This window comes from Selaginella moellendorffii, unplaced genomic scaffold (genome assembly GCF_000143415.4).
Source record: "Selaginella moellendorffii unplaced genomic scaffold, v1.0 SELMOscaffold_42, whole genome shotgun sequence".
In the NCBI taxonomy this organism is placed as follows: Eukaryota; Viridiplantae; Streptophyta; class Lycopodiopsida; order Selaginellales; family Selaginellaceae; genus Selaginella; species Selaginella moellendorffii.
The window spans coordinates 760,302-774,714 of NW_003314303.1; the positions used below are offsets into that span (position 1 = coordinate 760,302).

At 45.0% G+C, this 14,413-nt stretch overlaps 4 protein-coding genes across 4 annotated transcripts in view; all 4 read right to left on the minus strand.

Moving 5' to 3' along the window:
• Positions 1-1,366: 1,366 nt before the first annotated feature.
• LOC9635893 (glutathione S-transferase U19) lies at positions 1,367-2,303 on the minus strand. The gene is made up of 2 exons (XM_002979759.2): positions 1,940-2,303; positions 1,367-1,885 (listed from the first exon to the last, which is right to left on the minus strand). The coding sequence occupies exons 1-2, from the start codon at positions 2,261-2,263 to the stop codon at positions 1,535-1,537; spliced, it is 675 nt and encodes a 224-aa protein (XP_002979805.1). The 5' UTR covers positions 2,264-2,303; the 3' UTR covers positions 1,367-1,534.
• A 4,438-nt stretch (positions 2,304-6,741) lies between these two features.
• On the minus strand, positions 6,742-8,484 carry LOC9635503 (probable glutathione S-transferase). Its single transcript, XM_024684720.1, has 3 exons — positions 8,088-8,484; positions 7,225-8,032; positions 6,742-7,177 (listed from the first exon to the last, which is right to left on the minus strand). Exons 1-2 carry the CDS (start codon positions 8,409-8,411, stop codon positions 7,700-7,702), a joined length of 657 nt encoding a protein of 218 aa, XP_024540488.1. The 5' UTR covers positions 8,412-8,484; the 3' UTR covers positions 6,742-7,177; positions 7,225-7,699.
• A 200-nt stretch (positions 8,485-8,684) lies between these two features.
• LOC9635898 (anthocyanidin 3-O-glucosyltransferase 7) overlaps positions 8,685-14,413 on the minus strand; it is a 21,501-nt gene continuing 15,772 nt past the window's right edge. Inside the window, exon 6 of the mRNA XM_002979764.2 lies at positions 8,685-9,164. Within this exon, the coding sequence (XP_002979810.2) occupies positions 8,775-9,164 (390 nt within the window). The 3' untranslated portion in view covers positions 8,685-8,774. The remainder of the gene's footprint in view (positions 9,165-14,413) is intronic.
• LOC9635896 (glutathione S-transferase U19) lies at positions 12,463-13,316 on the minus strand. Its single transcript, XM_002979762.2, has 2 exons — positions 12,970-13,316; positions 12,463-12,915 (listed from the first exon to the last, which is right to left on the minus strand). Exons 1-2 carry the CDS (start codon positions 13,297-13,299, stop codon positions 12,535-12,537), a joined length of 711 nt encoding a protein of 236 aa, XP_002979808.2. The 5' UTR covers positions 13,300-13,316; the 3' UTR covers positions 12,463-12,534.

Here is a 14,413-nt window from a genome sequence, read left to right on the forward strand (position 1 = left end):
GAAAAATGGGCGAAATGAGCTTGATTCTCAACCGGCCACACTTTAGTGACCTCTTATGCACTGTAGTGAGCTCCATCCCAACATGTTTATATCCCTCAGAGTAACAGTGATGTTGGTAACTCTCAAGATCTAGAGACCTTTGATCTTCTCAGCAGCAGTCTTGAACTCCTTGTTGCCAACATAAGGAGAAGCTAAAGGGAAACAAATGATAGGGATGATTTTCTTCTTGGAAAGATTTACATTCAATTTCTTGTTAGGTGATAGCATATGCCCAAAAAGTTGTCAGTGATGCAGTGCTCTGGCATGCTAATGGCTTGGCCTACATGGTAAAATAAACTTGCATAATGATAAAGTTCACAGCTTTTCATTTTCCTCTTAGTTTGTGTGTTATAACTCCTTCACGCCAACATTCACTTTATCCACTAAAACTCTGGAAAAGATGAAGACATTGTTTGCTCTCATTGGCTCTAGTTCTGTGTCCACTCTTGAAGAATAAAATGCTCGCTAAAAAAGGGAAATTAAAATTAAAATCAACATATTTAGAAAAGGAAATATTTATTATATTTTAAAGAAAGTTAATAAGTTAGATCATCTAAGAATATTTTCAGTATATCCATTATTGTTTGCTTAACAAATTATCTTAATCATATACTCTACAAGGTTGAGATTAGTGTAGTATTGAGGAAATAGATAGGATACTTCACTATTAGCTGAATATCTTGAGGCTCTACAATGAGTTACACAATACTAATACATATTTGTCTTTTAAGACTAATAGATCACACTAGATGATGATGAAAAGCTGAGGTGAATGGCATTTAAAATTATTGCCATGGTGCAAGATAAGGCTCTAATACGACATTATGGGGAAGAATTGAACAACTTATGCAATATGGTCAATTGCTAGTCCACCTTAGCAAAAGTCTCCAGGAAAAACCCATTATCCTTGAGATGCGATGCAAATACTTCCACCCTTTCTGATTCTTGAAAGCTGGGATGGGGATTCCATTCCTGGGCTGCAAGGAAAAGGAACACGCTTCAAGTTGCGACCCAAGTGTGACAAGTCTTTGATCATCGTTTCCCCTCCTTTACAAGACACACCGGTACAGGCGGTGAGTGATCAATTCATCTGGGTCAAGCTTGTCCAGAATCTTGTCTGCATAGTACTGCATAGCCGCAGTAAACACAACTATCTTGTAGAGCTTTGCCATGTCTCGCAGGAACTCGTCCACGCCGGGCCGCTTAGCCAAGCGCTCCAGTGGCACAACTTTCCCGCTGAAGAGCCTGAGCGTTGCCCCTGTCGGGCATGGATGAGGGTGTTGTCCATGTCCAAAACCAACGTTGGCTTGTTTGGATCCAGAGGTGGCGGTAGAATACATGTAGTAATCTCACCCTTCGTTTTGACCTTCTTGGGCTGTGGCCTTCTTGGATCTGAAAATCCCAATCTCCATACTCGCGCTTCATTTTCGACAGAACTAGAGGTGAACATCAGCCTTTTTGTACTAAGGGCTGGCTTTCCAAACATGATGATCGCTCACTTGCTCACTAAGCGAGCCTGGGTAAACTCTTTGAGCTTCTCGATCTGTGGCAGTGCCACTTTGGCCGAGGGATGCTCGGTCACAGCCCCGAAGAGTTTGTGGAGACGCGGGCATTGCTCCTGGCTCGCGGGCTTCAAGCCCATCACTTGCTCAAGCGCTGGGATCCACACCGCAGAGGGTGCCAGCATCACATCCAAGAACGACATGCTCGCGCCACCAAAGAAGGGGCCCTCTTCCTCATCGCCCAGCTCCGCCAGAGCTCCCTCGAGAAGCAAACAGTCTTGGATGAACTCCTCGTTCACGGCAGCGCCGTTGCTGCGGATGAATCGGTCCAAGTAGTCGGAAATCTGCGTGATCGATAAGCAAGAAGAGTTATAGCAGCAAATTTCTCGAAGAAATACCTTCTTCTCGAAGAAATCAGTCCAGAAGCGGTGCTGTGCGCGGAGGAATGCGTCCTGCGGCAAGAGTGGCGATGTTCCAGGCCAAACCTCGTCGATGTAGTGGACGATGATGGCCGACTCTGCGATGGGCTTGCCCTTGTGGATGAGAACCGGGACCTTCTTGTGAACTGGATTGGACTCAAGTAGGAGCTTACTCTTGTTACCCAAATCCTGGGGGAGATCTTCGTGCTCGATGCCCTTGAGCAACAGTGCAAGCTTGACTCGCATGGAAAAGGGGCTGGGCCAAAAGCTGAGCAGTGTTACATCTTGATCGTGACAAGCCATGGCTAGATGGAAAATTGAGAAGAAAAGTTAGAAATGCAAATGGACTGAGGTTTAATTTAATTGGATGAAGGGTCGCCTTTTATAACATGTCCCACGCGGCTCTTCGACCAATTGCCAAGAAGGCAGACGAGAAGGCTGAAGGTAGTGTCCAAATAATATTAAACTTCCAGCAATCTATCATAATAAAGAGGGAGTGCTGAACTTTCTGGGGGTAATTGTAAAAAGTTTATTTCTTTAACTATGTCTTAGTGAATAATCGTGTTGATGTTTGCTCCCGGCTAATGGGAGGCAGCCAACCTGCGTGGGGGGAGAGGAAGGCTTTGCAACACATGTTGCATGCAAGGTGTTGATTGTTAAGCGAAGAAAGCACTGTGAAGAATGGGTCGCCATTGCTGTTCCTGCTGGGTGATTGCTCTCCAGCTATCCAATGATGGAATAGTGTGGAGAGCAAGCTGACCATGACTGCGCCTGTTGTATGTTGAGTGAATTGTTTTTGTTTTGTAATGTTTTTCTAGGGTTTATGACCTTGCTGCTATTGCCGATTCGTGATCCAAATCTGAGGCATTGTGTCAATGCCACTAGAATGAACCATGTCTTGGTACTGGTTATGTCTACACTTTCTTTTAATGTCTTCCATTTTACTTTCTTTTCTTCTTCTTAAATGCCTTTGTGGTGTCTTTGTTTTTGAGAACCCCATTGCAAGTTCTCACTTTTTTTCACCATCACTCGGCTTTTTTTTTGTTCTGTTCTTCTTTTCCTAGATGAATATTTGAACCAAGAAGCAGAGAATGCAAAGACATTGTCTCTGCAACAGCACATCATGTCCCCACCATGCTTCTAGAACCCTTTTTTTAACACTGATGTGTTTCCTGAGAGAGCTAGGCAAGGTATGTTGTTATTTTTCATTTTTCTTTCATAACTTTGGTATTCTCATACAGGATGTGTCTCCATTTTTGGCTCTTCATTGCATTACTGTGAGGAGTTCCATCAAATCAAGGTATTTGTGGTGTATAGAATTTATATGATCTTCATTCTTACTTCACTGTCAGGAAATAGGATGAGGCAATTTTAGCTATGTTTATAAAGTTCTTAAAAGACTTGACGGTTGCCTTTATGATGTAAAGTATTCCAATTGGCATTTGCTAAATGAGGGAGATCGGTTTGTCACTATATTCGAGAGATGATGGTATTGATTTGGCAAATTTTTCTCTTTGCAAAAGGAAAGCACTGAGAGAAGTTCAGGCACTTTTGTGTCTTGGTGAGTTGGCTTTTTTCTTTTAGTATTACCACTAGCTTTCTCAAAACTTATCCAGCTTCCAGGTTGCCATGAAAACGTAGTGCACTTCTTCTTTTCATGGTTCGAGAATGACTTTTTATATATCCAAATGGAGCTGTGTGAGATGAATCTATGAGATGAGAGCCTTGCATGGACATTCAAGGAGAAGAAGCTAACTGAGGCGATGTTTCAAGTAAACAGCTCAATTCTGTTTTTTTCTTATGACAACTCTTAAACACTTTCAAGCACTTACACTCGCATACTCACCTGGACGTGAAGCTTGACAAGATCTACATCTGCAATCATGTCTACAAGATTGGCAACTTATGCCTTGCCAGTTGAATCGATGGCAACTTGAGATATCTCCCAATGGAGTTCATCAACAATGATCACAGCCACCCTGACAAAGTTGACATGTTTTCCCTGGGGGTGACATTCTACAAGCTCATGAGATGCTCCACCACCAGCATCTGGAAGGCAGTATCAAGCCATCCACTAGGGAAAGCTCGCTCTTCTTCCTGGATTCTCTCTTACATTCCAGAGCTTCATCAAGTCTCTGATGCATCCAGCAGCAAAAAATTGCCCCTTGGCTGCTCAAGCTCTCAAGAATGCACTCTTCAAGAAGTCTATCAGGAGTTGCTAAACTTTCTGGGCTGCCAAATCCAGCCAATCGCAGCCGGGGGTAACTATAAAGGGGTTATTTTTTTAACCACATATTTGCGAATAATCACACTGATGTTTGCTCCTGGCCAATGGGAGGTGGCCAAGCTGCGTGGGGTGGGAGAGGAAGGTGCAGCAATGCATGTCGCATACATGTGTTCTGTAGCAGATCTAGCTGGAGTTCCAGCCCTCCTGCTGGAGCTCACGGAAAAGATCCAGTGCCGATCAATGCAATCTGGGATTGTGGGTGATGCTAGTGATCACTACTGTCCAAGAGACTAGATTTTTGATTTGAGAGAAGATCTGCCGCACTTCCGCGACATCCACAATCCAGGCATATGCATCGATGATCACTCTGATCGTGCTACAGTCCTAACTCTCCGGGCTCAAGCGATCAAACAGCACCCTAGCTTCCTTGATCCTCCCGGACTGAGCGTATGCCTCGCCTAGTCCTTGAGCATGGAGATTGCGGAGTTGGGCGATGCAAATCAATCAAAGAGGAGCTTGGCCTGCTCAATCCTGCCACCAAATGCAAGTACTGTGACCATGGCATTGATCGTCAGGGCATTGCGATGGGGCATCAGACCAAAGAGGAGCTGCGCCTCATCGAGATTGTTGCTCCTCATGTAGCCAGAGATGATTGCATTCCATGCCGCCACAACACACTGCGGCATGGAATTGAAGAGTGCACATCTGGCCCCATATGGTGTGGGTGGAGATCATCAATGTCTACAATACCGTGTCTCGATCAGGCATGGAATCAAACACTTTTCTAGCATTGCCCACTCAATCACTCGTGAGGTAGGCAGCTAGGGAGTGAGTTCCACACGACCATGTTGTGCAACTCTATGGAATCAAACAAAATCTTTGTGTCCATGGCCAGTCCCTACTATGCATAAGCTCTGATCATTGTGCTCCAGGAGACAGGGTTTCTCTGTGGCATCACAGCGAAGAGAGCTTGAGCCTCACGGATATGGCCGCGAGAACCCATTGCTGTGATCATTAGGTTGTGTCTCTGAAAGGGGTTCTCTGAAATATCATGATTGCATCATTGATCCTCCCAGACTCTGCAATCGCACCCAGGAGGCTGTTCCATGAGCAGCAGTCCCACTCGAGCATCTCAAAGAAAACAATGGCCATTTGCCCATTCGTGGCATTTTCCATATTCATAGAGTTCCAAGAGGCTATAGTTCGTAATGGCATAGAATCAAATAGATCCTTCACATTTTCTAAATCATTTCTTGATGCCAAAACTGATATCATTGTTGTATATGACGAAACATCTCGCTCTGGCATCTCATTGAAGAGGGCACTGGCTTCCTCCAGATGCCAGTTTTGGGCATAGCACAAAAGCATCATGTTCCAACAGATGACGTCTCTATGTGCCAGTGCAAGAAAAAAAATTTTCATTTTATCAACCATTCCGCAATCTGCATAGGCAGTGATCATCGTTATCCATGACATGAGACTGTAGAAAGGCATCCCATCAAACAATCACCATGCCTCCTCCAGATCCCTAGCCACGGCAATTGCTGCAATAGCAACATTTCAGCTGACAAGATTCTTCACTGGGTTTTTCTGAAACACCTGCCTGGCCTCAAATAATCAAATAATCATGAATAATGATGTTAATGTTTGCTTTTAGCTAATAGGAGGTGGCCAATTGATCAGCATTAACATTCAACCTTTTGTAGTGGAGATTTGCTGTGTTATTTAGATCTTATAATTCTCTTTAAGGAATTTGATAATTTTCTATGAAAAAACATATGCATATAGTTATTTTTTCAATTCTTCATATATGTTATTTTAATACTATTTTAATTTAATTTTTAATGTAATAGAACTAAATAATGTTTGCTAACTGGGCAGCATATGCTGGGCAATGACTAATGGGAAATAATACTGTTTTTTTTTCTTTTTTGGGAAACAAAATTTAGTAGCATGACGTTATATTTTTGAAACCACTTATGGGGTATGTGCCACAAGAGCATTCTTACGTCTGTGAGTTTTATCTGATGATCTCACCCAAAAGATTGATATCCCAATTAACTATCACCCAATGTCTCACTTCACCTGAGTGCTTACAACAATGTTTCTACTATTGGTCTCTTTTTTTTTGGCAAACCAGAGTATGTTCCACAAACCATGAACATTGGCAATACTTGTCCTATTGCCCTCATTTGTGTGTGCATTTGGAGGTCTGCCATTTTGTGCTCTTCAGAACATCTCTAGAGAGATCACAGGTTGGGCAATGACCATTTGCCAAGTTTCAAATCAAAGAAAAACACTAAATAAAAAGTGCACCAAATCTAAGATGTTTGCCTTCAAGAGATGGCTAACCTTGGTTGTCTCCACACAAGCTGTGGGATAGATCATATCAAGGATTTGACACTCTGAAGAGAAAGCGTCCCTTCTTGTTGATGAAATCGGTCCAAAATGGTGCCATGCACGGAGGAATGTGTCCTGCGGCAAGAGTGGGCTTGTTTCGTATGTGAATTTCCGAGAAGGCAGACGGACTGAGATACGTATGTACTCTACCACGTAAAAGAATATTCTAATAAAATTAAGCATATTCCTTTTTCTCTCAATCACTTTCCTCTGTACACCGCGGAGCGAGCCACGAGAAACTCTTTGAGCGCCTCGACTGTGGGCAGCGCGAGCTTGGCAGCGGGATGCGCGAGCACGGCCTGGAAGAAGTTGTGGAGACGCGGGCACTGTTCCTGGCTCGCGGGTTTCAAGCCCACAATCCCTGGGATCCACACCACGTAGGGGGCAAGCATCACATCCAAGAACGCCATTCTCGCGCCGCCAAAGAATGGGCCTTCTTCCTCATTGCCCAGCTTCGTGAATGCTCCCTCGAGAAGCTCGTAGTTCTCGCTAAACTCCTCGTTCTTGGCGTCTCCACGCATGGCATCTCGTCCCAGCCCGAATTTCACGAAGGACGAGAACGCCATGAATCGCATCAAGCAATCCAGAAGCTGTGCGATGGATCACATCAGGGATGTGTGGCTCTAGAGACACATACCTTCTTGTCGATGAAATCCGTCCAGAAGCGATACTCTGCGGGGAGGGAAGCGTCCGGAGGCAGCAGAGGAGATTCTCCGCGCCAGACCTCGTCGATGTACTGAACAATAACCACAATGGTTGTGGATGAGAACCGGGAACTTCTTGTGGATTGGATTGGATTCGAGCAGGAGCTGGCCCTTGTTCTTCAGGTCCTGGGGGAGATCATCGTGCTCGATGCCTTTGAGTAGCAATGCAATCTTTACTCGCAGAGAAAAGTGGCTCACCCGGGAGCTGAGCAGCGTCACACTTTCCATGGATCCGGAATGGATTGGAAAATGAGGTCTCGAGAGAACAGTAGAATTGTAGAATGCGATCAATCCAAACAGTAGTGACATTGTCATTATGTTGTCTGATCAATGTTTTAGCTATCAATTAAAAATGACCATATGCTCAATCAAGATATGGCTGGAAAAGTGTTATTCATGCAAAGGTTTCTACTTATTTCGGATTAATTCCTTGAGCTTCTCGACCGGGGGCAGTGCGCCCTTGGCAGCGGGATGCTCGGATACGGCCTCGAAGAACTTGTGGAGACGCGGGCACTGCTCCTCGCTGGCATGCTTCAAGCCCATCACTCCCACAACCCCGGGGGCGTAGGGAGCGAGCATCACATCTAAGAAGGAGAAGCTCGCGCCGCCCAAGAAGGGACCCTCTTGTTCACTCCCCAGCTTCGTCAAGGCCCCCTCGAGAAGCACGCAGTTGGCGATGAATTCCTCGTTTGCGGCATCTTTGTCGTTCCCGCGCACGAAACGCATCAAGCAGTCCAGCAGCTGTACAAGCAAAGGCGTGAGATCGAGTAGATTTCTCGAGATTTATAGAACATACCTTCTTGTCGATGAAATCGCTCCAGAAGCGGTGCTCTGCGCGGAGGAATGCGTCTTTCGGCAAGAGTGGCGATGTTCCAGGCCAAACCTCGTCGATGTAGTGGACGATGATGGCCGACTCCGCGATGGGCTTGCCCTTGTGGATGAGAACCGGGACCTTCTTGTGAACTGGATTGGACTCAAGTAGGATCTTGCTCTTGTTGCCCAAATCCTCGGGGAGATCTTCGTGCTCGATGCCCTTGAGCAACAGTGCAAGCTTGGCTCGCATCGAGAAGGGGCTGGCCCAAAAGCTGAGCAGTGTTACATCTTGATCACTAGAAGCCATTGGAATTGGAAATCGAGAAGAAAGATCTGGAAATGCGAGAGGCTGGAGTCGCGCTTTATATAGTCCGTGTGATCCACGGAGCGAGGGGAGTTCCAGAACATAATTTGTACCTTTGTTAGGTCACGATTGACTGGGAAGAGATATTCGAGAAGAGATCTTCGTGAATGTCGGTAGAACACTGAAGTTTTTAACCCGGTTATTCCCAAGCCCACCACCCGGGGCTGTCCCGAGCTTGTTCACTGTTTGATTTAGAAAGATCCTTGGAACCCCGGCTTCAAGACAGCAGAAGAATTTGATTTTGTCAACTGAGATCTTGCACTGGTAGATCAAAGCGACCACAGTTTGTTAGACCGAAGCCAAAGATCACGATCGAGTGTCGCTAGAACACAAGTCTGTGAATAGCATCAGGTTATTCCGAGAGCCACCACCCGGTGCCGCTGCCTTTCTCGCCGCGTCCCTGAATTCCCTCGCTCTCGCCTTTCGAGCTTTGTCGCTGAAGATCCTCGCAATGGCCTCAGCAATCTCCTCCCGCTTCACAAACGCGTCGGAGCTCCTCACGTCCCAAACTTCCACCCCGATGCGGCAGCTCTCCGCCATGATCTTGCGGTTGAGCCCCTGCTCGTATATCCGAGGCCAGCAGATGATCGGCACGCCGCTGGAGACGCTCTCCAGGACCGAGTTCCATCCGCAGTGGCTCACGAATCCAGCTACTGCCCTGTGCGCCAGAACTTCTCTCTGCGGCGCCCATGAAACCCCTGAAAGGCTCCTCATTCACAGGCTCCACTGGACTTTCAAACTGGAGAAAGCTGTCCTTACTCGGCTCGAGAGACCGCATCGCTTCCAAAAGCTGCCGGGATCGGTGCGTAACCCTCGGAGAGTAATTCGGTGTTGTTCCCTCCCGGAAAGTCTCGCCCAGCACTGACTTTGTGGCTCTTGAAAACTGGCCAGCTTGCGACTGTGTCTCGAGAGTTTGCGCGAGACAGCTTCTATCATCTTCGCCCTTTCCAACGAAGAGCCGTTCCTCTTAAGCATGTCACCCATTGTCTCTACCGGCATTGTCTCGAGACCCATAAGTCTTGCCACTACACCCGGTGGTTTTGCTTTTGCACACGTTGAAAGAACGCTATGCTTCGCAGCTGGAATCTCAAAGCCAAACTGGAAGATCATATGGTGAGACACACGAATAGAAAGAAAAAATAAAAGCAAAGAACACTTACGGGGATCCATCGAGAACTCGGGACTGGACAATCCAGGCTATTCCTCGGAGCTTCGACTCCTGGAAGAAAAATCTGAGGGGCTCGATCGACACGCAAGAAAAATCAATGCCGGTTTCGTATACCTTCTCGATTCCTCCTGCAAGATCGATTGGTGCTCCCGCTGGAGAAGATCCCGAATTGCTCATGCCTTGTACCAAACGATAATCTACCTCAAGATCCATCAATCCCTGACATTCTCGCGTGCGCGCTTACTTTGGAATGGAGAATCCCTCGCCCGGCGCTCGCGAAAGAGCTCCTCGATCGCGAAGAAAGGAATGATATAAAGAGGAAGACCTAGAAAGAAGAAAACGTGCCTTTGGAAGAGCGCAAATTCAAAGCTTCTTACCCGCCGCACGACATTGACCGCTGGTAAATTCTGGAGACTTTTACCAGATGATCTCGTGAACAGTGTGACGGATATTCTATTAGGGTAGGAAAAAAAGATAACTTGATTGTAACCAATTTGTAAGAATTTAACTTGGATAATCAACTAAAGGTTAAATTAGATTTAATTTACCACGCTCCTGTTCATTAACGACTTGATCTGGAAATAAACTCCCGTGGATAAATTTGTAACAACAAATCCATTTTAATTCAAAGATAAATTGATTTTTTACTGCAATTTCCCCTCTCGCAACATCAGGTAATAAATTTCAGAGGGCTATATTTTTTCCACAAAATACTTCTTCAGTAAACCTGTCCTGACCACTTTTCTAATGGCGGGATTATGAGTTTTGGCTCGGCAGCCACTCCAAGATGTTGAAGGAAGCTCGGGTTGGGGCGTCACGCTTCAGTCTCAATGCTGATGCCGAAATACTCCAATTCTAATCAGATCTTTTATGTGCTCGAAGGTAAGAGATTGATTTTCTAGTATGTGAATTTTTTTCTCATGCATGCTAAAATTCCGGGATTTCCTCTCTTCGTTCAGGAAATGGTAAAGTAGGACTGACTTTTGCGGAGAGTCCCGGCGAATGTAAAGAAAGGCGATGCTATCGCTGTTCCTCACGGCACTGTCAACTGGTGGTTTAACTCATTTCATCCTTAAGTTAATCTACAATTGTAACTCTGCGAACTCTTGGCAGTGGTTGAGAGATGAGGAAGAACTCAAAAAAAATGAAAGCACAAGCCATCCCACCCTTGCCCAGCATTCCAACTCTCAAAATTCCCAATACTTCCCAATCACAAATCTGGCTCACAAACTAATGAGCCAACACTTGCTCATCCAGTGGTGTTGTGGGTAGTTGGATTAGTTGGGTAGTTGGACTGTTGAAAAATGGGCGAAATGAGCTTGATTCTCAACCGGCGACACTTTAGTGACCTCTTATGCACTGTAGTGAGCTCCATCCCAACATGTTTATATCCCTCAGAGTAACAGTGATGTTGGTAACTCTCAAGATCTAGAGGCCTTTGATCTTCTCAGCAGCAGTCTTGAACTCCTTCCTACATAAGGAGAAGCTAAAGGGAAACAAATGATAGGGATGATTTTCTTCTTGGAAAGATTTACATTCAATTTCTTGTTGGTGATATCATATGCCCAAAAAGTTGTCAGTGATGCAGTGCTCTGGCATGCTAATGGCTTGGCCTACATGGTGAAATAAACTTGCATAATGAGAAAGTTCACAACTTTTCATTTTCCTCTTAGTTTGTGTGTTATAACTCTTTCACGCCAACATTCACTTTATCCACTAAAACTCTGGAAAAGATGAAGACATTGTTTGCTCTCATTGGCTCTAGTTCTGTGTCCACTCTTGAAGAATAAAATGCTCGCTAGAAAAGGGAAATTAAAATTAAAATCAACATATTTAAAAAAGGAAATATTTATTATATTTTAAAGAAAGTTAATAAGTTAGATGATAGAATATTTTAGAACATCCAAGCATATTTTAGGTATATCCATTATTGTTTGCTTAACAAAAAATCTTAATCATATACTCTACAAGGTTGAGGCTAGTGTAGTATTGAGGAAATAGATAGGATACTTTACTATTAGCTGAACATCTTAAGGCTCTACAATGAGTTACACAATACTAATACATATTTGTCTTTTAAGACTAATAGATCACACTAGATGATGATGAAAAGCTGAGGTGAATGGCATTTAAAATTATTACCATGGTGCAAGATAAAGCTCTAATACAACATTATGGGGAAGAATTGAACAACTTATGCAATATGGTCAATTGCTAGTCCACCTTAGCAAAAGTCTCCAGGAAAAACCCAATATCCTTGAGATGCGATACGAATACTTCCACCCTTTCCAATTATTCCTGGGCTGCAAGGAAAAGGAGTGGGGATCACCACACGCTTCAAGTTGTGACCCAAGTGTGACAAGTCTTTGATCATTGTTTCCCCTCCTTTGCAAGACACACCGGTATAGGCAGTAAGTGATCAATTCCTCAGGGTCAAGCTTGTTGTTAGGATCCTATCCCTTACACCCTAAACCAACTGGCTAAAGGGGTGATCACTTGATTGCAAGGCCCTTTCTTTATCCTATTATCCTGACCTGGTGCCTAACACTTGTCCAGAATCTTGTTTGCATAGTACTGCATAGCTGCAGTAAACACAACTATCTTGTAGAGCTTTGCCATGTCTCACAGGAACTCGTCCACACCAGGCCGCATAGCCAAGCACTCCAGTTACACAACTTTCCCGCTGAAGAGCCTAAGCGTTGCCCCTGTCGGGCATGGATGAGGGTGTTGTCCATATCCAAAACCAACGTTGGCTTGTTTGGATCCAGAGGTGGTGGTAGAATACATGTAGTAATCTCACCCTTCGTTTTGACCTTCTTGGGCTGCTTGGATCTGAAAATCCCAATCTCCATGCTCGCGCTTCATTTTCGACAGAACTAGAGGTTCAGCCTTTTTGTACTAAGGGCTGGCTTTAGCTATCCAAACATGATGATCGCTCACTAAGCGAGCCTGGGTAAACTCTTTGAGCTTCTCGATCTGTGGCAGTGCCACTTTTGCCGAAGGATGCTCGGTCACAGCCCCGAAGAGTTTGTGGAGACGCGGGCATTGCTCCTGGCTCGTGGGCTTCAAGCCCATCACTTGCTCAAGCGCTGGGATCCACACCGCAGAGGGTGCCAGCATCACATCCAAGAACGACATGCTCGCGCCACCAAAGAAGGGGCCCTCTTCCTCATCGCCCAGCTCCGCCAGAGCTCCCTCGAGAAGCAAACAGTCTTGGATGAACTCCTCGTTCACGGCAGCGCCGTTGCTGCGGATGAATCGGTCCAAGGAGTCGGAAATCTGCGTGATCGATAAGCAAGAAGAGTTATAGCAGCAAATTTCTCGAAGAAATACCTTCTTCTCGAAGAAATCAGTCCAGAAGCGGTGCTGTGCGCGGAGGAATGCGTCCTGCGGCAAGAGTGGCGATGTTCCAGGCCAAACCTCGTCGATGTAGTGGACGATGATGGCCGACTCTGCGATGGGCTTGCCCTTGTGGATGAGAACCGGGACCTTCTTGTGAACTGGATTGGACTCGAGTAGGAGCTTACTCTTGTTACCCAAATCCTGGGGGAGATCTTCGTGCTCGATGCCCTTGAGCAACAGTGCAAGCTTGACTCGCATGGAAAAGGGGCTGGGCCAAAAGCTGAGCAGTGTTACATCTTGATCGTGACAAGCCATGGCCATGAGAAGAGAAGTTAGAAATGCAAATGGACTGAGGTTTAATTGGATGAAGGGTCCCCTTTTATAGCATGTCCCACGCGGCTCTTCGACCAATTGCCAAGAAGGCAGACGAGAAAGCTAGTGTCCAAATAAGAATTAAACTTCCAGCAATCTATCATAATAAGGAGGGATTTTTGGACCACCAATTTAGCCAATTCAATGTGAACTGTAAAAGGGTTATTTTTTTAACTAGTGAATAATCATGCTGATGTTTGCTCCTGGCCAATGGAAGGCTTTGTAACATGTGTCGCATGCAAAGTGTTAACAAGCAAAGAAAGCACTGTGAAAAATGAGTCGCCATTGTTGTTCCTGTTGGGTGATTGCTTGCCAACTATCCAATGATAGAACAGTGTGGAGAGCAGGCTAACCATGATTGCGCCTGTTGCATATTGAGCAAATTATTTTTGTTTTGTAATGTTTTTCTAGGGTTTATGACCCTGCTGCTGCTGCTGATTCGCGATCCAAATCTGAGGCGCTGTGTCAATGCCACTGAAATGAACCATGTCCTAGTACTGTTTATGTTTGCACTTTCTTCTAATGTCTTCTAGTTTACTTTCTTTTCTTCTTCTGAAATGCCAAGAGTTCATTCTTTTCCTGATTTGGTTTTTCCAATACTTTGTGGTGTCTTTGCTCCCAAGAACCCCATCGCAAGTTCTCACTGTTTTTCCCCATCACTCGGCTTTTTTTCATTCTGTTCTTCTTTTCCTAGATGAATATTTGAACCAAGAAGCAGAGAATGCAAAGACATTGTCTCTGCAACAGCCCATCATGTCCCCACCATGCTTCCAGAACCTTTTTTTAACACTGATGTGTTTCTTGAGAGGGCTAGGTAGGGTATGTTGTTATTTTTCATTTTTCTTTCATAACTTTGGTATTTTCATACAGGATGTGTCTCCACTTTTGGCTCTTCATTGCATTACCATGAGGAGTTCCATCAAATCAAGGTATTTGTGGTGCGTAGAATTTGTATGATCTTCATTCTTACTCCACTATCAGGAAATAGGATGAGGCAATTTTAGCTATGTTTATAAAGTTCTTAAAAGACTTGACGACTGCCTTTATGATGTAAAGTATTCCA